Source organism: Saccopteryx bilineata, chromosome 11 (assembly GCF_036850765.1).
Source record: "Saccopteryx bilineata isolate mSacBil1 chromosome 11, mSacBil1_pri_phased_curated, whole genome shotgun sequence".
Lineage (NCBI taxonomy): Eukaryota > Metazoa > Chordata > Mammalia > Chiroptera > Emballonuridae > Saccopteryx > Saccopteryx bilineata.
This window is the reverse complement of record NC_089500.1, coordinates 36,195,571-36,220,789: the sequence shown is the minus strand read 5'-3', so window position 1 is coordinate 36,220,789 and position 25,219 is coordinate 36,195,571. Positions and strand designations below refer to the sequence as shown.

Sequence of the window (25,219 nt, the reverse complement as noted above, 5' to 3'; positions counted from 1 at the left end):
TTCAGAGGATAGATGAAAGACTTTAAAGAGTATAATATCCAATGAGGTAAAAACACTGGTCTTTAATTTGTTGTTTTATTTTAAAAGACAATATTCAAAAATAGAATATGCTAAAATGGTTTCTGTATTGGCAGTAAAAATCTCAATCAATGGTTAGAATACATGTGGTTAGACTTTACTAAGTTTGGATCAATAGCAGGAAAAAAAAATACATAGGGTAGAACCTTAGAATTATCAAAAGAAAATACATCAGACGGGAATAAAATTATTTGTGAAGCAATGTCAGACTTTAAAATAATACAAATTATTTATTCTGCCATCTGATTAAAATGCCTTTATTAAAGGTACATTAAACCTATTTTTAAAATATCTTATTTTCATTCATTTTATTCTATGGAGATTGAATTAAGTATTAGTTTTCTAATTACTTAGCAATGTTATAGCTTTATTACCTGTGTGACATCCAGGAGGAGCACCAATGCCATCTACTGTCATGGAGCTCTGAATAGTGCCAAGATTATAAACAACTCCCAGAATATGCAGCTCCCCTATGTGATGGGGAAAGAGCTTTAGTCTTGCCTGTGGAGATATTTAAGTCACTCTTATTATCTGTTTTCATAATATCTTAAATAGTGCAATAAATTCTATAAAATAGTGTAATAGTGCCTAAATTCTGTAATGTTGCAGAAACACAAACTCATGACCTAAAACTTCTAAATTATCAATTAATATCTCTTAGTGGAAAACATTTTTTTCAAAAGAAATCTCCAAATTTAACAGAGACCTGACCCTCATCAACAGTTTTATTAAAAATCAAAATATTCTGGTCAACCAAATACCATACTGATCCCAAGAAAAAAGTAAAAACTTTTCACCAGGTTTCTTGGGAAATTAACAAACCAAAGATCACTACAAACCTACTTTTCCCATCAATTCCCTCCTGTGCAATTTCAGGATTCTTATCTTTCAAATTTTTGTTTTTAATAAAACCAGGATATAAAGAAAACAAACTCAATAAACTGATTTTTAAAATGTTGTCATATTACTTTTAGAAAGGCTAAGACAGAAAAATAATTACCACTTTAGATTCTTCGCTATTAATTAAGAATTCTGAAATAACTTCAGTTCCAATCATTTCAGGTTCACTTGTTACCTAAAAAATAAATTATTTTGTAAAATATACATTCTAATGGATAAAGTACCATATTATTAACATTCCTATATATCAATACTTAAGAACAATAACAATTACAGTTAGCATTTACTAGGTTCTTACTATATGCTAAGCAACATGCAGAGTTTATTTTCACAACTGCAATAAAGCCCTTCAGTAGTAGGCACTTGATGTGTTTTTATTCATTTAATTTAGTCCAACTCAACTGAGGAGAAGTGACCTACTCAAAGGTTCAGCCACCAAGAGGATAAAACCTCAACAGATAAAGTTAAGCTGCTATTATCAACAATGGACAAAATGGCCATTTAATTTAGTCTTGAAATAAGAGCAAAATTTCTCCACCTTTTCCTCCAACCATTTTCTTTTTCCAAACTGGTTAACTATACATCGGAAAAGTAATGGCAGCCTAAGCACGATATAGAAAACACTGGCGGACAAGACGGCTGTGGGGAGAGCATAAAGGCCCACTACTCCAAATCAATGACATCTGTAAGAGACGAGTCTCTGGTCATGTAACAAAACAGAATTAACTGGCTCACACTCGGAGTAAACCTGATTCTCATGACCAGTGTTTATCGTGATAAAACAAAGATTAAATTTTTCTAAATTCCAGTTCAGCACCTTAGCCCATCACTAATAAAAATTCATGAAGAAATTTAGAGTTTGAAATTTACAGAAAAATAACAACTTTAATATACACAATAAAAATTTTCACTTAACTTTAATAAATAAATTATTAAACTAATATACTTAACCTAATAGATATATATTTTTTAAATGTTTATTTTATTAATATTAGAGAAAGAAAGGGAGAGAGTAGGTAGGAGAAAGACAGGAACATCTATCTGTTCCTGTGTGTGCCCTGACTGGGGATCGAACTGGCAACCTCCATGCCTCAGGTCGAAGCTCCAGCCAATCAAGCCATCAAGCCAGGGCAAAAAGCTCAAATAGATATTTTTTAAAAATCTTTTCCAAGAGTAAACAGTTTATACTCTTCTAATTTGTATTCCAGGTGTCCATAAAACATTAAAACATGAGGTTGCTAAAATTCAAGTCAGAGTAGAGTCTGGTAAACTCATTCTTTCAAAGTATTCACAATGAGTATAAATATCACAAAATGTCCTCAAATCATGTAAATAGCAAGATTTTAAATAAGGCAATCTTTAAAAAAATTCAAAACACTTCAAAAGAAGAGTTTATTTTAAAGTTAGTATAACAGATGTCTTTCAAGCTCTTCCTTCATAAATGAGCACAAAAATGTTGAATATTTCCCAGTTCCAAAATAATTTTTACCACATAATTAAAGCACACAGCAAGGTAATGTAAAGAAGTAAAATTCATATAATAGATCCTGGTGAAGATATAGCTAGGTAAAAAAAAAAAAAAGTGTAAAAGTGTATTTGTCCAAGTATGTTTGTTACAATCAACTGGGTAACAAAAGTTTTGTTCAAGTTATTTTTGCTTAAAAAACAACATTATAAATATATATATAAAGAGTTATTACAAACATGGGTAAGAAAAATAAAAAATAAACATATGAAGGGTATAAAAGATAATCCACAAAAATAAGAAATACAAATTCAACTTCACTAGAAATCAGTAAGATGAAAAATAGTAAGATGTCATTTTTCAACCTATCAAACCAAGATTATTTTTATAAAAAAGAATATTTAATGTTATAAAGATGGATACCCAACTCACTGCTAATAAGAAGCTCATCGGTGTAACTTTTTAAGAAACCAATAGGATATTAAAATATTTACTTCCTGGCCCTGGCCGGTTGGCTCAGCAGTAGAGCGTCAGCCTGGCGTGCGGGGGACCCGGGTTCGTTTCCCGGTCGGGGCACATAGGGGAAGCGCCCATTTGCTTCTCCACCCCCACGCCCTCCTTCCTCTCTGTCTCTCTCTTCCCCTCCCGCAGCCATGGCTCCATTGGAGCAGAGATAGCCCGGGCGCTGGGGATGGCTCCTTGGCCTCTGCCCCAGGCGCTAGAGTGGCTCTGGTCACAGCCAAGCGACGCCCCGGAGGGGCAGAGCATCGCCCCCTGGTAGGCAGAGCATCGCCCCAGGTGGGCGTGCCGGGTGGATCCCGGTCGGGCGCATGCGGGAGTCTGTCTGTCTCTCCCCGTTTCCAGCTTCAGAAATATACAAAAATAAAATAAAATAAAATAAAATAAAATAAAATAAAATAAAATAAAATAAAATAAAATTTACTTCCTAACATATTCTAATTTCATGCCTAGGAATCTTTCCTACAGAAATAATTGCAATTGAAAACTATGCACCGAAATTTTCACCAATGAATGATTATGACAGTCAACAAATGGAAACTTCCAAAATACCTACTATTAGAAATATATATATATATATAAAAATAAAAAGAAATATATATATATATACATAGAATAGTGTATAGATTATCCATATGATGGAATATTATGCAAAAATAAAAAATTAAGACTTGTTAAAATCAAAATAGGCATATAAATCAACACAATGAAAAACACAAGATGCACAATATGAGAAAAATCCCAAATATTAGGGAAAAACACAAATGGGAATTATTGGATAAAAGCTGTTAAAATGGTTCTTTCTAAAAACTGAGAAGTTAGTTTTTATGCCTCACATTCTTCTGTATTTTCAATTTTCAACAATAAGCATATAACATACATTTTATAACTAGGGAAAAAAGCATAAAAAAGAATAAGTATATATAGCTCACTAAACAGAGAAGTTGGTATGTTATTACAGCATCTGCTAGGCTATCACTAAACCAGGCTTATTACAAATACCTCGTTCTAGCCAGAGCAATCAGACAAGACAAAGAAATAAAAGGCATCCATATCGGAAAAGAAGTAGTAAAGGTATCACTTTTTGCAGATGATATGATCCTATACATCGAAAATCCCAAAGAATCTACAAAAAGACTACTAGAAACAATAAGCCAATACAGTAAGGTCGCAGGATATAAAATTAACATACAAAAGTCCATAGCCTTTCTATATACCAACAATGAAACATTTGAGAATGAACTAAAAAAAATAATCCCCTTCACGATTGCAACAACAACAAAAAATACCTAGGAATAAACATAACAAAGAATGTAAAGGACTTATATAATGAAAACTATAAACCATTGTTAAGGGAAATCGAAAAAGATACAATGAGATGGAAGAATATCCTTGTTCTTGGATAGGAAGAATAAATATAATCAAGATGGCCATATTACCCAAAGCAATATACAAATTTAATGCAATTCCCACCAAAATTCCAGACATTTTTTAAAGAAATGGAAAATCATCAGATTTATATGGAACTATAAAAAACCCCGAATAGCCAAAGCAATCCTAAAGAAAAAGAATGAAGCTGGGGCATTACAATATCTGACTTCAAACTATATTATAGAGCCACGACAATCAAAACAGCATGGTATTGGAAGAAAAATAGACACTCAGACCAATGGAACAGAATAGAAAGTCCAGAAATAAAACCACATATATGATCAAATAATTTTTGATAAAGGGGCCAACAACACACAATGGAGAAAAGAAAGCCTCTTCAACAAATGGTGCTGGGAAAACTGAAAAGCCACATGCAAAAGAATGAAACTCGACTACAGCTTGTCCCCTTGTACTAAAATTAATTCAAAATGGATCAAAGACCTAAATATAAGACCTGAAACAATAAAGTACATAGAAGAAGACATAGGTTCTAAACTCATGGACCTTGGTTTTAAAGAGCATTTTATAAATTTGACTCCAAAGGCAAGAGAAGTGAAGGCAAAAATAAATGAATGGGACTACAACAGACTAAGAAGTTTTTGCTCAGCAAGAGAAACTGACAACAAAATAAACAGACAGCCAACTAAACGAGAAATGATATTTTCAAACAACAGCTCAGATAAGGGCCTAATATCCAAAATATACAAAGAACTCATAAAACTCAACAAGAACAAACAAACAATCCAGTAAAAAAATGGGAAGAGGACATGAACAGACACTTCTCCCAGGAAGAAATACAAATGGCCAACAGATATATGAAAAGATGCTCATCTTCTTTAGTTATTAGAGAAATGCAAATCAAAACTACAATGAGATACCACCTCTCACCTGTTAGATTAGCTATTATCAACAAGACAGGTAATAGCAAATGTTGGAGAGGCTGTGGAGAAAAAGGAACCCTCGCCTGACCTGTGGTGGCGCAGTGGATAAAGCGTCGACCTGGAAATGCTGAGGTCGCCGGTTCGAAACCCTGGGCTTGCCTGGTCAAGGCACATATGAGAGTTGATGCTTCCAGCTCCTCCCCCCTTCTCTCTCTCCTCTCTTTCCCTCTCTGTCTCTCTCCTCTCTAAAAAACTGAATAAATTAAAAAAAAAAGAACAGATAGATGTTTCTGTCTCTCTCTCTCTCTCTCTCTCTCTCTCCCTTTAAAAAAAAAAAAGAAAAAGGAACCCTCATTCACTGTTGGTGGGAATGTAAAGTAGTACAACCATTATGGAAGAAAGTATGGTGGTTCCTCAAAAAACTGAAAATAGAACTACCTTATGACCCAGCAATCCCTCTACTGGGTATATATCCCCAAAACTCAGAAACATTGATACGTAAAGACACATGTAGGCCCTAGCTGGTTGGCTCAGCGGTAGAGTGTCGGCCTGGCATGCGGGGGACCCGGGTTTGATTCCCGGCCAGGGCACATAGGAGAAGCGCCCATTTGCTTCTCCCTCCCTCACCCCCTCCTTCCTCTCTGTCTCTCTCTTCCCCTCCCGCAGCCAAGGCTCCATTGGAGCAAAGATGGCCCGGGCGCTGGGGATGGCTCCTTGGCCTTTGCCCCAGGCGCTAGAGTGGCTCTGGCCGCAGCAGAGCGACGCCCCGGAGGGGCAGAGCATCGCCCCCTGGTGGGCGTGCCGGGTGGATCCCGGTCGGGCGCATGCGGGAGTCTGTCTGACTGTCTCTCCCCGTTTCCAGCTTCAGAAAAATACAAAAAAAAGAAAGAAAGAAAGAAAAAAGAAAGACACATGCAGCCCCATGTTCATTGCAGCACTGTTCACAGTGGCCAAGACATGAAAACAACCAAAAAGCCCTTCAATAGAAGACTGGATAAAGAAGATGTGGCACGTATACACTATGGAATACTACTCAGCCATAAGAAATGATGACATTGGATCATTTACAACAAAATGGTGGAATCTTGATAACATTATACGAAGTGAAATAAGTAAATATTAAAAAACCAAGAACTGTATTATTCCATACGTAGGTGGGACATAAAAGTGAGACTAAGAGACACTGATAAGAGTGTGGTGGTTACGGGGAGGGGGCACAAAGAAAACTAGATAGAAGGTGACGGAGAACAATCTGACTTTGGGTGATGGGTATGCAACATAATTGATTGACAAGATAACCTGGACATGCTTTCTTTGAACATATGTACCCTGATTTATTGATGTCACCCTAGTAAAATTACTTTTAAAAAAATTAAAAAAAAAAACAAATACCTCTTAATAACTTACTAGTTCTTTAACTTCTTCATTATTCTTTCCACTGAAATCTTTAGGTTGAAACTTCCACAGCAATGACAAATCAGTCAACAAAAGTGGAACCTTCAAAGGATTTCTAAAAGCCACTTCCACTGTTATTGGTTCTATGAAAGAAATGCCTAAATTAATATTTTTAATAAATCCCACACTTCAACTTATGCTTCAATTCTCTGAACATACCTTGCTTTCATAGGTCTAAATGTTTGCCTAGACAAAATCCTAATTTGTAAATGTCTATTTATTCAGGGTCAGTTTTAAAACTACCACCTCAGAAAGATGTCCCCCATTTTTCTATACTAAAGAATGGTATTCTCGGCTCTAGCCGGTTGGCTCAGCGGTAGAGTGTCGGTCTGGCATGCGGGGGACCCGGGTTCGATTCCTGGCCAGGGCACATAGGAGAAGCGCCTATTTGCTTCTCCACCCCCAACCCCTCCTTCCTCTCTGTCTCTCTCTTCCCCTCCCGCAGCCAAGGCTCCATTGGAGCAAAGATGGCCCAGGCGCTGGGGATGGCTCCTTGGCCTCTGCCCCAGGCGCTAGAGTGGCTCTGGTCACGGCGGAGCGACGCCCCAGAGGGGCAGAGCATCGCCCCCTGGTGGGCAGAGCGTTGCCCCTGGTGGGCGTGCCGGGTGGATCCCGGTCGGGCACATGCGGGAGTCTGTCTGTCTCTCTCCGTTTCCAGCTTCAGAAAAAAAAAAAAAAAAAAAAGAATGGTATTCTCACTCTGCATTTCACAGCATTTTGCATCTACCTGTATTAAAATCCCACCACTTGTTTTTATAAATGCAGCTCACTAAATTTTAAATTCCTTGTTTATTTCTGCATCCCCAACTTCCAGTGATTTGGGGCATACAGAAAGTTATCTTGAATCTGTTGTAAGTAAAGCACACAAAAAAACATGTGTAAAAATTCAAATATGTCACCTTCTACAACTGCAAGCGGAAATTTTGAGTTATCTGAATAACTGTTCAAACAATATTGCGTGGGATGGAAGTTGGATGGAATTACTCCTTTGTTAACCAAGGCCACAACTTGTTCCTCAAGTTCTCGCCACTGCTGAGAGGATTCATAGTCATATTCCTGATCAAGACTCACATGAGTAGCTGCTTGCTTTTCACCTAAAGAAAAAGTGTCAAAACCAAATACATGTTTATTAATACCTGGCCTCAAATGAAACATTTTAAATAAAAATCTAAGTTATCCAAAGAAATATATATACAAACTCACTCTTGCCTATTTCCAATTATCTAAGAGAAAACATCCTCTTATTAACCCTAGCCTAACTGGAACTCTGCTTATAATATTAATGCTCTTTTCCTTCTGACTCCGAAAGAATGTATCTTCTCTAATCTTCCACAAGGAATTTTATATGAAGTACTTCAAACATACAAAAAGCATGGAGAATAATATAATAGAGAATTGTACATCAAAGTTTAACAAAAATTCTGTGATATAATCCCAGCTATTTTTTATAGACTAAATGTTACAGATGAGTGAGGCCCTCCCTTGTGGATCCCTGCCCAGTCCTCCTCCTCCACTGGCACCACTTCTTCCCAGAGCTCCTCCACAGCTAAGTACAGCATTCTCATCTAACTTTTTTAACTTTATCACATATGCGTGTATACATAAACAATACATAGAACTGTTTGTATGTTTGGGATATATAAATAAAATTATTGTTCATGGTGAAACATGTAGAATTAGGACACTCATGTCCTATAGTATGAATCCATTAAGTGAATATACCAAAACTTGTCAAGTCATATCCTGCTGTTTCATTGTTGCTATAAAAAATAATGCTGCTATAAACATCCTAATACTTTTTAAATAAAATACTAAATTTGGTCAAGAAATACATTAAGTTCAAATACAAGATTGCTTAGAATTACTTTAATATCCATCAGGAGCCGTATTAATATATTTATACTTTTGGCCCAGACTTCCATTATAACGCTCAATCCTAAGAAAAAACCCTATTATTGGCAACTATTCTCTATGGACATTTGAAAACTTCCACAATAAAATGTTAAGAAAACAAGGTTTATCCAAAGATGTTTCTTATGAAATGATTTTATATTAAAAAAAGATGGAAACAATTCAACTATATATAATAAGCAAATGTGAAAATAAAGTATTCTGTACACATTGAATGTAGTATCTTATAGGCATTAAAAATGTTTATCAAGATTATATAATAACGTGAGCATTCTTTGTATTATATGAGAAAAGCCAGTATAATTATAGCTATTTTACTGTTAGTTTTTAGTTTAGGGCTGGAAGGAAAAACAATGCAATAGTGGTTATCTTCACGTACCAGGAAGATAGGTGATATGGTATAGAATTATTTATTTTCAAATATTCTTTAATAACTGCACATTTTTTAAATGGAGAGAGAAAAACAACAAAAAAATAAGTCACCACATAAGAACGCCAGAAAAATCTTTACTAACCATCAGCTGGTCGCCTGTCATGGCCAAAGAAAACCCGTGTTGCTGAACTGTTAATATATGGCAAAGGAAGTTGTGGTAGGGGACCATCTGGTGACAGCTGACTTACATTCTGGGAGAAATACAAAAGAAAATAAAAAGAATTTTTGAGAAAACTCAATTTTCGTTATATTTGCTTCCTTGTTTTTTAAATACACAAGGTATTAAAAACATATTAAGCAAAAATATTAAGATAAAGAATTGCTAATTTTACTTAATACATCAGTTATAAAAGTTTACAACTGGAAAGAACTGTAGAGATCATTTATTCCTGCCTAAGAAAGGGTTCCTAAGGTTTTTCAGCTAGTTAGCTTTCCTTGGATGTAAAACTTACAAACATTACTTTGGTATGCATTTCACTTCCTGTGATTCAATACAGCATCCTATCTGCCAAAGTTCTAATCCACATGATTTCAAATAATTAGAGCAGGCCCAGGCCGGTTGGCTCAGTGGATATAAAGTGTCAGCCTGGCTTATGCACATCCCGGGTTTGATCCCCAGTCAGGGAACACATGAGAAGCAACCATCTGCTTCTCTTCCTTAACCTCTTCCCCTTCTTTTTCTCTTCCTCTCTAACAGCCATTGGCTTGTTTCCAGCGTCAGCCCTGGGCGCTGAGGATAGCTCAGTTGGTCTGAGCATCGGCCCCAGATGGGGGTTCACGAGTGGATCACAGTATGGGTGCACATTGTAGTCTGTCTCACTATCTCCCCTGCTCTTATATCATCATCATCATCATCATCATAATAGCATAAAGGGTAGTTATTTTCTACAGGACAAAAATACAATACAAGGATGGGAAAGAGTAGGTTGACAGTTGTTCATATGGAAAAATATGTAATACTGGAATATTCATGTATCACAACTGTAAACCTACTTTTGCCCACCTGTCTATTCACTATTCACAGGGTTTCATGAAAAAATGTCCAATTTCTCCCATAAAATAATGCTTTACATTTTCTATCCTCCTGTCTCAAAGAAATCTTTTCCTTACCTAACTTTTTCTGGGTGACACCATAATAATTTGCTTCCCACAGAACCACACCTCTTCATCTTTCATAGGGAAAAGAGAGGAGCATGTTTTTCCAAAGGATGGTAAGAGGACCCAATATATTATAAAGTTAATTATGATTCAACCCCCAACACATAATAAAAAGCCTAGAAAGAATGTAATTTCTTTAAGATTTCAAGAACAGCCACAAATCAAATATTTGCTGGAATATTAAAATTCTCTTACAGAACTATAGAAGGGCAATGCAACTCAGATCTATGACCAAAAAACCTAGCATGCCACACTTTATTATAACAGAAATTTATATATATTCTAATAAAACCATTTTATTAGACTTCTGCTAGATAGTATTAAAAAGGTTTTTTGTTAAAAACAATAAATATAATTTTAATATCTACTCCTGAAACTATGTATTCACCTTGTAAACATAAAGATATTCTCTGAGGAAGGCCCCTTGTTGAGCTGCAGATTGTTTACTTTCATTGATTAAAATGTGCCTAAAAGCAGACACAGCATTGTCCAGTTGCCTAAGAGTATAGGACTGGCGCCCAATTGTGAAGTTAATGTGATCCTCTGCAAGAGACCAGCCTTTTCCTTTGTAAACTTGCATGGCTTGACAATAGCAGCGTAAAGCATGTTTTTTCTGTAAGAAAACAAACAAAACAAAGTATTATAATCCAAATTTCTCTAAGACTGAAAACGTACAAAATTCAGTAACTAGTAACTGGTTCTTCCAAGACTGGGTTAATGAGGAAAATGAAACTAACAATTTGGGAAACCACTTAACAATCATCGCTAAAAACCAAAAGGTTCTGAAGGAAGCAGCTGCTTTGTCCAAGGGCAAGAAGTCTAAAAGTCAGGAATAACGCCTGCATGAAAAATCATCCGAGAGTTTCGAAAGCAGTAACATCTGGTTATGGATTAGTTAGAAGCTTGGTTGTTAGCTTGCAAATGAGAGCTATCTTAAGACTCAATTTTGTTATGGTCATTCCTTTTTATATCACTGCACTAGACTGAATGGAAATGCCCGACGTGTGCTAAAACTGCATGTGTGAGTATATGATTGTGTGTGTATTTGTGTATACATTTTTAAACTACAGTTTTGTTTGGTATTCTTTTCTTTTGCCCACTGTTGGCTGTATGCTGCCAAAACCATGAGCAGGTATTTGGCATTAACCACGTATCACTGCCACCTGCTGAACTAGTAACTCCCATCATAAAAAAGAAATGTGGTGCCAAGGAAGACACCTCCCTCTACTAAACTTATGCTTCAGGGTGTACTCTAGTATCCACTCCTCTCCCCAGAGTAGATTAGAAACTTTGTACCATGAATAGCTAGAATTGTTTGTTTTTTTAAGAAATGTTTTCTTGATAAAGAGGTAATGAAAGCAAATCAAAATCACCTACCATTTGACAGTATGCAAGAAGAATATAGTCTCTTTTGTGATATTACTATACAGACACTCAATTTGAATCCCATCAAAAGGAAATATCAGAAAAACCTAAATTGAAGAACACTACAAAATAATTCTCTACAAAATAATTGGCCTGTAATCTTAAAAGTGCCAAGGTTGTAAAACTCAAAGGATCCCTCTGAACAGGATCCTTCTGCTATAATATAAAGGGCATTTTATAAGGTCAAAACCTGAATAAGGTCTGATAGTAGTATAGTCTTAGGACTACTTAGGACTAAGCTCTTGATTTTGATTGCTGTATTATAGTTACATAGAAGAAAAGTTCTTGTTTCTAGGAGATAGGAAGTGTGCCCTAAAGTACTTGAGGGTAATGGGGCACTAGGTAGACAACCTTCAAATGGCTCATGCAAACAAGTTTCTGAACTATGTTTGTAACTTTTCTTTAAATCTAGACCTGTTTCAAATTAATTTAAAACAAATTTTTTTATTTACTGTTTTGAAGGAAGAAACAGAGAAACATCAATTTGTTGTTCCACTTATTTATATGTTCATTGGTTGATTCTTATAGGTGCCCAAACCAGGGACAGGACCCATAACCTTGGCATACCAGGATGACATTAACCCCATCAGAGCCAAAAAAAATAATGTTTCTTGAAAAAAACAACCCTAATCTCCATTCTGCATTTGGTAAAATAAGAGATATCGAGTCTTAAAAACTAATAGAGAAATAATCAAATGTGTTTAAGTCAAGCTCAGGTGCATTTTTGAGGATTTCATGAAAAAACATCTAAAGATAATTGAAAGGTAACAGAATTTAAAGTCCGCCTTTTAAAATAAGAAAGCTTGTCCAGGGTATACCAAACACAAAAATATTCTCCCCAGCACTTTGTTAAAATTTTTTTTACTGATTTTAATATTTTATAAAGCCAGTTCTTTTTTTTAAACACATTTTACTTTTGATACTCCTAATGTAAAAAAAATTAAACTATAAAATATTTCAGGGGACAAGATAAGCAATTCTGCATGAACTCTCAATCAGAGAGGAATGAGAGAAATGGGATTACTGTATAATCTCCTGTGCCATGCTCACTCATCCCTGCGAACACAAGCATCTGTTTTTTTGGGGGGGTTTTTATTGTTGTTTTTTTTTTTTACAGGGACAGAGAGAGAGATAGATAGGGACAGACAGACAGGAACAGAGAGAGATGAGAAGCATCAATCATCAGTTTTTCATTGGGACTCCTTGGTTGTTCATTGATTGCTTTCTCATATGTGCCTTGACTGTGGGCCTTCAGCAGACCAAGTAACCCCTTGCTTGAGCCAGCGACCTTGGGTCCAAGCTGGTGAGCTTTTTTTTTTTTTTTTTTTTTTGCTCAAGCCAGTTGACCCCATGCTCAAGCTGGCAACCTCGGGGTCTCGAACCTGGGTCCTTCCGCATCCCAGTCTGACACTCTATCCACTGCGCCACCGCCTGGTCAGGCAAGCGTCTGTTTTTAATGTCATGAAAAGATGGTACTTCTCAGAAACAGTCTCAGAACTGTGTGTGTTCTACATGCCTTATCTTCCCAGGAAGACACTGTTCTTGACCAACTTCAGTAATACATCTGCTTTTCAAGCATCTGCATTTCTAGTCATACTTTCAGGTTTTTATATACTATCTGAAAAGGAGACTTCCTGGGATTGAGGATAGAGTGATCACAAAAGAGCAAAATCACCTACATTAAAACCCTTTAACTCCATGAGTTAACTACAATTGGAAATGATTATTAGGCCTAATAGCAAATGGATCTCAAGGTATCACAAATGTAGCATTTTTAACTTGCTATGCATTTGCGATATGCCCTATAATTTCAGATAGTAACAGTTATTTTCAATTCCAATTACATTACCATTCTCACAAATGAAACCATTCACAACAGATGTGGAAGAAAGACAACTATTTAAATATGACACAACAGACCATTCCTAATGGGGTATATAATTTCCCTTCTAAGCAAAAGAAACAACCTGCTTAATACAGCTTGTAAATTTTTGAACAGAACACTGTATGCAGAGACAAACAATGGAATAACATGTTTTAGCTGCATTTGCACTTACTATGGAAAAAGGTTAAAAATTATTGTTTTTAATTTTGTTTCTCCATGTTAGAGCATGAAAAATTCTAATTCATGGACTTTATCAAATTATAAAAATACACTTAATTTTACAAATATTTTTATAGTTCTGTAATTAATATACAATATAACAAGTTTACATATTTTGTAACTTGGCAGTTTCCAAAAATAGAGAGCAAAACCCAATCTTCAAATGTTGTTTTCTAAAAATCATGGCACTTTTACATAAAATTGCAAGTAATTTTTTAATACTTTTATTTCTTTGTATCTTTAAAATACAAAAGCAATGGCATATTTTAGTTAGTATAGACTCTGAAAAGTGTTAGGTCCTTAAAAATTCATAGTACATTTAAAAAATACTCATACCCCCTTCCTAGTGAAAAAGCTCCCTAAGAGAAGACAATGCTAGTTTTATGTGTGTATGCTCAGCTCCTAGTATAGTACCTGAAATACAGAGATTCCTGAATCCACACTTCTCTCTGTATTTGCAGTAAACCACCATCTCCTGCGGCTACCACTCTACCTCTAGCAAAACTTCCTCCAAATAATGCCTAAAGGGATACTTAAGAATGGAGAAAGCTCTCCAAATTAATAAATATCTCTCTAACCCAACTGCTTCCAGGGACAAAGACAGAAGATTTCTATTCCTTTAGTAAATACCATCATGAAGCACTCCAAGAGACAAGACCAAGCTGAAGTAGGGAAGAGTTCAACCTCTACTAAATAGAATGCATTCATTATAGCTGGATTTCCACATACATGATTTGGTTTAGCCATAAAAAAAAAAAACTGGATGCCTGACCAGTGGTGGCACAGTGGATAGAGCATCAACTGGGATGCTGAGGTACCAGGTTTGAAACCCCAAGGTCGCCAGCTACCGCGCAGGCTCACCAGCTTTACTGTGGGGCCACTAGCTTGGCTTGAGCCCCCTGATCAAGGCACAAATGAGAAGCAATCAATGAACAACTGAAGTGATGCAACTACAAGTTGATGCTTCTACTCTCTCTCCCTCTCACAAAAAAAAGGGGGGGGGGGAGGGAGCAAAATTCCAAATATTATTAAAAAAATTAAAAAGGAGACTTAGAGAAGTAACTTAACCAAAGTTAAGTTGTAAGCAGAATATCAAGATTTAAACCCAGATTTCTCTAAATCCAAATCTCATGTTCTTACCAATATAAAAATATAAAATATTACCTTGAAACAAAATTTGTATCCATATTTAGGGTTAATATTAGTCATAAAAAAACTGACAAGCGGAGGCCCTGGCCGGTTGGCTCAGCGGTAGAGCGTCGGCCTAGCATGCGGAGGACCCGGGTTCGATTCCCGGCCAGGGCACACAGGAGAAGCGCCCATTTGCTTCTCCACCCCTCCGCCGCGCTTTCCTCTCTGTCTCTCTCTTCCCCTCCCGCAGCCGAGGCTCCTTTGGAGCAAAGATGGCCCGGGCGCTGGGGATGGCTCTGTGGCCTCTGCCCCAGGCGCTAGAGTGGCTCTGGTCGCAACATGGCGACGCCCAGGATGGGCAGAGCATCACCCCTGGTGGGTGTGCCGGGTGGATCCCGGTCGGGCGCATGCGGGAGTCTGTCTGACTGTCTCTCCCTGTTTCCAGCTTCAGAAAAATGGAAAAATAAAATAAAATAAAAAATAAAAAATAAAAATAAAAAAACTGACAAGCGGCATACTTTTAAAAAGTAAATAACAAATGATAACAAATTATTTTCTTTTCAAAAAAATGCACTCACCTGTCCTGCTTTACTAAACCGATGGCCTGCCAATATCATGTGAAACGCGTACTTTCTAACCATGGGACTCTTCATGTTTATAAAGCAATGTGCCGCCTGTTCCAAAAGAAGTGCACTTCGAAGATCAGAGTCCTATTGAATGTTTAAAAGAAAAGGTTAACTTCACAAAGTTAAAAATAAAAAGTTAACTGGTAAAAAATATTTACTTTCTTAAAATAATATATAACATATTCAGTGTTAACAGAGTATCTGAAGGCAGAGATCAAGAAGTAATCCAATCTTGATTCTTCCCATTGAAAAAAATACTTCAAAGAATTCTCTACCATAAAATATTTTGTTTTTCATAAATCCAAATGTCTGGATATGACATGTACCATGTGAAAAGGCTCTGAAGAAATGCAACCCCTTTGCAAATGGCAAAAAGGTATATAAACTAAGAATTTAATACAGATACACTAATTCAAGATAAAACAGAAAACAGTACCAAAAGAAAAAAAAATAGATTCACACCAATCTAAGTTCTTCTGGAAATTAATCTGTGACATCCAATAGTGTATTTCCATCCATCCAAGAGAAAAAAGAAAAGATAAAACAGAATGTGTGTAAATTATAAAATAACTTAATCTATTACTTTACTCTCTATAAAGCTTTACTGTATTTAAAACAATTTCTCAATTTTTGCTGTAATGTAAGCGGGCCAAAATAGCTTTTTCATTAAAAAGTTCAGAAGGCTTCCCCTTCAAAGATTATCACTTGCTATTAATATATTAATAAATGGTACAATTCAAATTATTTCTAGCTCAAATGAATCTTACAACAGTGTCTACAAAAACCACAAATGCATCCTCACCCATGAGGACAACCTTTCAACTGAAAGAGCCACCATTACTTTAAACATAACTGAGAAAGTACTGAAGGTTGCTGATCAAGTATCAACAACATTTGCACAAAACTTTCTCTAGGTTTTCAGCTATTCTTAAGCTGAACTTACCATGCCCTTCCAAGTGTTCTGCTGCCATTATTTTCCCCAGGGAAAGTTGAAAACAGAAAACATTGACTTTAAATGAAATAATTTCAACAGATTATAGTTACATCAAAAAGTGTTCACAGATCGTTACTATAACTATCTCTGTAGCAATCATAAAATTATATTAGAACTGGAACAGATCTGAGGAAATACTCTATAAAGCATCCAGTAAATGGTAGATATTATCTATTCTCACCTCCTCATCACAAACTCTAAAAATAATCAGATAATTTTTATGGTAACTAAGATCTAAAAGTTAGTAAATAACAAAATTGGGAATATACAATTAATAAGATGTTCTATAACAATGTATTAGAATTACTAGGGGAGCCATCGAGCTTACATCTTTATTCATTTATTTTTTTAGGAAAGGATTTTCTTTTAAAAAATTAATACAGACCCTCTTTTTTTCTTAAAGACTATTTAAAGGAAAAAGGTGACCATCTTTCTTTCCCGTCCCATGCCTCATCTGACATGTCAGCTTAGTGTGGTATATAGTACATGTATGTATAGCATATGTGTTTATATGTTAGTTCTTAATAATACATATACTTTTTAATGCATAAATTAAGAGCATTCTTTATTTTGATTTTTAAACTTAGTATCATAGACTTCTTTCCAAAACATCTATATCTCATTTCTTTTCAAGCTCATTGTATTCTATTATAATATATAAATATACTATAATTCATTAATAGTCTCCAATTGGTGGATTTAACATTGCTGTGCTTCAATAAACATTTTTCTAAACACATTTGAGAAATTATACAAGTATTTTTAATAGACAAATTTCTGGAAGCAGAACTGCTGAGTTAATGAAAGCTATGCATAATACTCCATATTCTAAGTGATATAGCCAAACTACTACAAAAAACTAGTAGCAATATATATTCTCACCAACAGAGTATACATGCCTTGCCCTACTATGCCCAAAATCATTTTTTTAATGTTTACCTCTTTAAGAAAAATGACCCTTTGTTTCAACATACATTTATTTAATAATAAGGCTATTAATCTTTTCCTATGTTTAAAGGTCTTTGTACTTTTTTTGTGAATTGCCTGTTTATACCCTTTTGTGAATGGGTTTTTATGATTATATGGTTTGTAGGAGCCCTTTGTACACAATCAATATAAGGCCTTTGTCATACATTTCCAAATAGTATTTTCCAGTTTTGACATGAAATAATTTATTCTTTAGTAGTCAAGCATACCATGTTTCCCTTTATGACCTCAGGATACTGCATCAAACTAGGAAAGGATATTATTATTTCTCAATTTTAAAAAATACTCGCCTATATTATCTTCTAGTTTTTTCACATTATAACTAACCGAGCTATAATTATATCATGTAATGAATAAAATAGGAATCCATCCCCAAACAGCTAGTTAGCTGTCACAATACCATTCTGTGAATTATCTAAAACTGCTTACTAAATTAAGTGATACCTAATCATACACTTAATAATTTGTAGTATTTAAATTTTCATAATATTACATTACTGTCTCTTATCACTGTAAACTGTTTTAATTTCTATGGCCTTCTAATAAATTTTAATATAATATTTAGAATGCGTAATTCCCTCTAATTACTTCTTCTATTTTGGAATTTTATTTAGACTTCTCAATAGTTTCAGTTTTTTTCTTTCAGTTTTCCTAAGTGTATTCCTAGCATGAGCACACACAAACATACACACAGCATAAATACATGTTTTTTCCAATTGCCAATGAAGATGCATTAAACTGCAAAACTTGGGTAGGCTGCAATCTAGGACATTCCAATTAACATGAGGACTATGTCATAGATATCTTTGATGGTGTGTAAGTGATCCTAATGTACAATCCAGTTGAGAATCAGCACAGTAAACCTCAGCATTCTCAAATTTAACACTCAAGGACTGACCAATTCAGAGAAGAACTGGAAATCCACGGCAGGTATTAATTTAGCTAAAGCAAAATTTGACTCATATCCTATAAAGCCGTTTTCTGAGAAAGAATCAATTTGCAGATCTGAATACCCTACCTACATTCATATCGCACTGCAGCTTAGTTCTCTGTTAGACACCTAAAGTAGAAAATACATTGCCTTAAAACACAAACAAAAAGGACCTGAAAAGAATGACAACTGCCATCAGTGTTGACAGAAGAAAAATAGAAGAATTTCACAGTGACAGTTTTAACCAGAAAGCAGAGGCTATGAATAAGTGGAAGAATAAAATTTATTTTCTGGTAGCACCTATCTACGACATGATTAGTCTATTACATACACTCTATAACAGTGGTTTCCAACCACCCGTCCATGGTCTATAATCTTCATATAACATCAGGATGATGAGCTCTCCCGCAGACCAGCACAAAATTTCTGACAAAACAGTAGTTGAAAATCACTGTTTTGTAAGGAGCTAAGCAAAAACCTGTGCTACCACTTTAACAAAAACTCCAGCCTATGCACTTTGCCTATAACCAAGAGATAATTTTAACAAAAGCTGAAAAGTCAATGTTAACTTAAATTATGATAAATATACGAGAAAATATCAGCTAGAGGCTTCAAGAAATGCTTCCATAAAAACACAGTTGGAAAAAAAAACAAAAAAACCCACAGTTGATAAAGGCACCAGTTGCACAAACTTAACTGAATTAAATCTCAAGGACGACCATAAGACTTTTTCTTTGTACAATTATGAGGTTAACAGGAAAGGTGCTATCAACAATCAACTCAACACAGGAAGAGTTCCTCACAATCTGGAGAAATCTGTAAAACTGCTGCTATTACTATCCCTGGGAAACTAATTTAATGTACTTAAATGCACTAATAGACAAAATTGGCTATGTGATAAGAAATAAATGTTCAACATGAAAACAAAGACACAAAGCAGAAGAAAACATCACATCTTAAACACCAAATTCAGACATATTATCTTATGAGGTGGTGAATACGGCATGCTATGTCATTAAGTTGGATTGCTCTACCATGTTGAGAATCCCAAGGAATAACCCAAGTATAAGCCACTTCCCATAAATTTTCAGTCTAAATAGAAAGGCAAAGCACAACTCTTTTCACCTAGGCCTTATAGCTGTCTTTTGCTATAATGGTATTAGCAAAAATCTAGGAAACATAACTCATGTCAAGAGTATGTTAACTCAGTTCCCTATCTTTAAGACAATTTTTCATATTATACAGCCTTTCTAGTTAATAAAATACACACAATAAACAAAAATTATTAGTTAAAACTACAAATTTATAAACATTATGTCTAGAAGTCTTTACTCTCAAGTTATCTCAAAGAAATCTGAAAGGTATAGAAGGAAAAGCCACGGAGAACCACAATTTCTGGGGAAATAAACTTTAAACATCACCCCAAAGCAGTAAATTACAAATCTGCTAGAACTTCATGACAAAATAAATCAGGTTTGAAAAGGAAGATGAAAACAGAGTTGGAAAGACAAGAACAATGACAGAAAATAACAAGGTTACAATGCAGATAGAAGAATTTGAAGAAATTTTATTCAAACTCATAACCCATAAGGTTCCTTTTACATTCACTGATAATCCCTAGGTTGGAAAATAGAGCAATATATTCAAACCCAAGGTACGATTACTTATTATAATACAGAACATCAACATACCCGAGAGCCTATATTCAGCTCTTCCAAATAGTTTATGTCTGGCAACTGTTTGTATTGGTCAGTGTTCATGCAATATCAATTATTTAATATTTTTAATATATATAACCACTTTACCTAATTAATTATATCTTACAAACCTTTTTAGAATAATTAATGGTTCTGTTCAGCAAACATATGTAAATCATATACCATGTGCCAGGCCCACTGTTAGGCACTAGGTACAAAAATATAGAAGGCAATACAGAACTCTACTCTTGAAAACTAACAACTTAAATGTAATTTCCAATCTGATATAATAAGTCATGTATGACAATATATGAGAGGGCATGACAGACACAGGACAACCTGGTATCCTGCAGATGACTATATGGAGAACATAACTGATATCAGGACTAGTAAATAGATGAAGAAAGAGGAAAAGGGCCAGGAGAAGGACATTAAGGACATGAACCAGAACAGTAGCAGGAGGGATTAATAAAAAAAGGGCCCTGGGCTTGCCTGGTCAAGGCACACATGGGCGCTGATGCTTCCTGCTCTTCCTCCCTTTCTCGCTCTTTCTCTCTCTACCCTCTCTAAAATGAATAGTCTTAAATATTTTTTAAAAAAGAAAAAAAAGAGATGTATAGTATTTGGAGACATCAAAAGAATGCCAGTTAAAAAGTTAAGGTCCTAGCTGGTGGCTCAGTGGATAGAACACTGGCCTGGTATATGGACATCCTGGTTTGATTCCCTGTCAGGGCATAGAGAATAGACCATCTGCTTCTCTCCCCTCCCTCTTCCCCTTCTCTATCTCTTCCACCAGCAGCCAGTGGCTCAGTTGATTCTAGCATGGCCCCAGGCACTGAGGATAGCTCTGTGAAAAAAGGAGAGCCTCAGGCACTAAAAACAGTTTGGTACTCAAGCATCAGCCTAAAATGCGGTTGCTGGATGGATACTGGTAGGGGCACCTGTGGAAGTCTGCCACACTATCTCCCTCCACTCACCCAAAATAAATAAACAAACAAACAAATAAACAGAATATGTCTTTCACCATACTTTTAAAGGAATTACTACCATTCTTTACAAGTCTGTAGGCAATGCAACTTAATAATGTGTTATAAACCATTTGTAGCAACTATAAATGGTTGCTTTTTCTACCTTTTAAAATATTCATAATAAAGACTTTTTTAAATGCTTAAGGTGATTTTTTAAAAGTTCATACTACAAAATAAGATAAAAAATTTGTTATTCTTTTTAACTATCAATTTTACATTAGAAATAACGCACATTACTTTAAATATTGTGAAAAAATATATTGTGCATATGTCAGAATTAGTTCTTAGAAGATATATAACATGTTTGTGGTTAATAATAATGTAGACTTAAACTGTAAATGAATTTATAAAATACTGTATTGAAAATTCAGCAAATAAGTAAAGTAGCCATGTTATAAACTCTGCTGGATTCCCCTCTAATTTTGTTTTACACACCCTCTCAAGGAAAAAGAAACACTTTCTAAAAAATTATGAAATAACACTAATTACTACAAATACTACACAGGTTCAGTACCTCACTGGTCAACCGTATTAGAAGAGCTGCAGCCTCTGAATATTTGCTTTGGCTTTTCAAGATTTCAGCACTAAGCAATACACATCTTTCAGCCAATACCATATTCCTAAAACAATTTAAAAAGACAAGAAAAATATAATTAGCACTACAATAATATCTTAATACATCACATTAACCATGTGTTTGTTCAACAGAAAGTTTCCAATTCTAGTTTTCGAGTAAAAAGAAAACCATGCCCTTGTTTTCCACTTACCAAAAAGATTAAAAAAAAAAAAATCTAAAAATTCTCATAACTCATCAAAACTTTTTATTGTATAATATTGTGGTAATACAATGCAGTTACATTTCTATATGCAAAAAGCCAGAAATAAACTGGTTTTTCTAAACCAGTAGCTATTTAACAAATAAAACTCACTTTGAACAGAAATTAATATAAACAGTTCGCTCATATTTCTTTTTTTAAAAAGATTTTATTTATTGATTTTAGAGAGGAGGAGGGTCATGGGGCGGGGGGGATGCTGCTGAGAAGTATCCACTCACAGTTGCTCCACTTTCAGTTGTTCATTGGCTGTTTGTCGCATGTGTCTTGACTGGGCAAGCCCAGGGTTTCAAACCAATAACCTCGGTGTTTCAGGTTAACACTCCATCTACTGTGCCACCAGTGGCCAGGCTATCTCACTAACACTTCTTTCTCTTTCCTCACTGCAAACTCTCGGTTATGTGTGCTTCCTTTTACTGGCAATGTGGAGAAACACCTAGGCATTTTCTCTCTGGTAGTACCACTGAGCGGTTTCAATCAGATAGCATGGGGTCAGTGTTGCCTGATTGATTCCTGAGCAAAATCTTCATAAACACAATCTCGATTTTTCTGTGTTAACTACTACCATTAATAATCTAAAATTGTATTATTTATTCTTAAAAATAATAAAAATAGGCCCTGGCTGGTTGGCTCATTGGTCGAGAGTTGGCTCAGCGTGTGGATGTCCTGGGTTCCATTCCTCATAGGGGCACATAGGAGAGGCAACCATCGGCTTCTCCACCCCTCCCCTTCTCCCTTCTCTCTCTCTCTTTCCCTCCCACAGCCATGGCTCGGTTGGAGCAAGCTAGAACCAGGCACTTGAGGATTGCTGCATCACCTGGCGTCAGGCTTTGCTAAAACAGCTCGGTCACCAAGCAATGGAGCAATGGCCCCAGAGAGTACTTGCCAGGTGGATCCCTGTCAGGGCACATGCAGGAGTCTGTCTCTCTGCCTCCCCATTTCTCACTTAAGAAATTTTAAAAAGTAATAATAATAATAAAAATAAAGGAAAACAATCTTACTGTGAAATTATAAGATAAAACCATTTGGCCCTGGCTGGTTGCCTCAGTGGTAGAGCGTCGGCCTGGCGTGTGGAAGTCCCGGGTTCGATTCCCGGCCAGGGCACACAGGAGAAGCACCCATCTGCTTCTCCACCCCCCCCCCTCCTTCCTTTCTGTCTCTCTCTTCCCCTCCTGCAGCCGAGGCTCCATTGGAGCAAAGATGGCCCGGGTGCTGAGGATGGCTCCTTGGCCTCTGCCCCAGGCGCTAGAGTGGCTCTGGCCATGGCAGAGCATCGCCCCCTGGTGGGCAAAGCGTCGCCCCCTGGTGGGTGTGCTGGGTGGATCCCGGTCGGGCGCATGCGGGAGTCTGTCTGACTGTCTCTCCTGGTTTCTAGCTTCAGAAAAATACAAAAAAAAAAGAAAAAAAAAGATAAAACCATTTTGTTGGGAAATAGCAGCCAAGTTTTTTTCTCTTTTTACTTTCTAATCCTTACATCAAAACCTTAAATTTACATCACTTGACCTTAAATTTACAAACTTTAAAAATTACAGACTTGGCCCTGGCCAGTTAGCTCAGTTGGTAAGAGCACGGTCCCAAAATGCCAAGATTGCAGGTTCAAATACCAGTGAGGGCACATACAGAAAGCAACTAAAGAATGCACAACTAAGTGGAACAACAAATGAAAGCTTCTCTTTCTCTCTCTCATCCCCGCTCTCCCTTCCTCTCTCTAAAAAATGATCAAAAATAAATAAATACATTTTTTTAAAAATACTAGTTTGAGGCCCTGGCCAGCTGGCTCAGTGGTAGAGCGTCGGCCTGTCATGCAGGAGTCCCAGGTTCGATTCCCAGCCAGGGCACACAGGAGAAGTGCCCATCTGCTTCTCCACCCCTCCCCCTCTCCTTCCTCTCTGTCTCTCTCTTCCCCTCCCGCAGCCGAAGCTCCACTGGAGCAAAGTTGGCCCGGGTGCTGAGGATGGCTCCATGGCCTCTGCCTCAGGCGCTAGAATGGCTCTGATCGCAACAGAGCAACGCCCCAGATGGGCAGAGCATCGCCCCCTGGTAGGCATGCCAGGTGGATCCCGGTTGGGTGCATGTGGGAGTCTGTCTGACTGCCTCCCCGTTTCCAACTTCGGAAAAATACAAACAAACAAAAATACTAGTTTGAGTGTAATTCTGACAAGTGTTATTTTAAAAATACAATTTACTACTTTCAAAAATTACAGAAAAGGGCCCTGACCAGTTGGTTCAGCGGTAGAGTGTTGGCCTGATGTGTGGAAGTCCTGGGTTCAATTACCAGCCAGGGCATACAGGAGAAGCGTCAATCTGCTTCTCCACCCTTTACCCTCTCCTTCCTCTCTATCTCTCGTCCCCTCCCGCAGCCAAGGCTCCACTAGAGCAAAGTTGGCCTGGGCGCTGAGGATGGCTCCATAGTCTCCACTTCAGACACTAGAAAGGCTCTGGCCGCAACAGAGAAATGCCCCAGATGGACAGAGCATCTTCCCCTGGTGGGCATGACGAGTGGATCCCAGTCGGGCGCATGTGGGAGTCTGTCTGACTGCCTCCTGGCTTCTAACTTCAAAAAAATACAAAAAAAAAATGTACAGAAAGTACTCTAGATCTGCCATAGATTTTCTATAAATCATGGTTTATCTCAGATTATTTATGAATATCTAAGAACATTTCAATGAACATAAAAAATTAACTCCTACTCACATATAATATGCTCAAATATGCTCAGTTCTTAATCTTAACACTGTCGTTCCACTTATTTATGGTTGATTCCGCACCTATTTGCCCATGTGGTCAGTTATTAAGTCACAGGCTACCCAGTCCAGCACTTCATTAATTTGTTCATTCAAGCAACATTTAAAAAAAAAATTGGTGTCAGACAGGGGGTATACTGAGGATTCAGGTACTTTTATGACATAACCACTATCTAAAAGCAGAAATTGATATAAAACAGGTAATAAAAAAGTTATGACTGAATTTTACTATGATTTGAGGGAAGCTATAAGATATAAGGATAAACAGGATCTCATAAAAAGTAGAACCTGACATTTGAAGAAGAGGGCACAGCAAAATATTGTTATTTCCTGTATCTTAAAAATATTTATTTACATTTTAATATTTCTGAGACATGGAGCTTTTAAAATTTATATATATAATGCAATGTTTCTAATTATCCCTAAATATCTATTCAATTTATGACACATCTTATCGATTATGTCAACTGAGAATGAAGATTATTAGG

The 25,219-nt window shown here is 36.3% G+C and overlaps 1 protein-coding gene across 5 annotated transcripts in view; it reads right to left on the bottom strand.

The window, feature by feature from the left end:
* Positions 1–25,219, bottom strand: part of TRAPPC8 (trafficking protein particle complex subunit 8) — an 81,081-nt gene that overhangs the window by 27,913 nt on the left and 27,949 nt on the right. For 2 of the 5 annotated variants that reach the window (XM_066247602.1, XM_066247603.1), the window contains exons 11-19: positions 21,669–21,774; positions 16,461–16,481; positions 15,470–15,601; positions 10,620–10,844; positions 9,156–9,264; positions 7,629–7,823; positions 6,682–6,812; positions 1,079–1,153; positions 453–579 (exon numbers count right to left, since the gene is read on the bottom strand). In XM_066247602.1, the coding sequence (XP_066103699.1) occupies positions 453–579; positions 1,079–1,153; positions 6,682–6,812; positions 7,629–7,823; positions 9,156–9,264; positions 10,620–10,844; positions 15,470–15,601; positions 16,461–16,481; positions 21,669–21,774 (1,121 nt within the window). The remainder of the gene's footprint in view (positions 1–452; positions 580–1,078; positions 1,154–6,681; positions 6,813–7,628; positions 7,824–9,155; positions 9,265–10,619; positions 10,845–15,469; positions 15,602–16,460; positions 16,482–21,668; positions 21,775–25,219) is intronic. The other 3 variants (XM_066247605.1, XM_066247606.1, XM_066247604.1) reach the window with 2 other exon arrangements.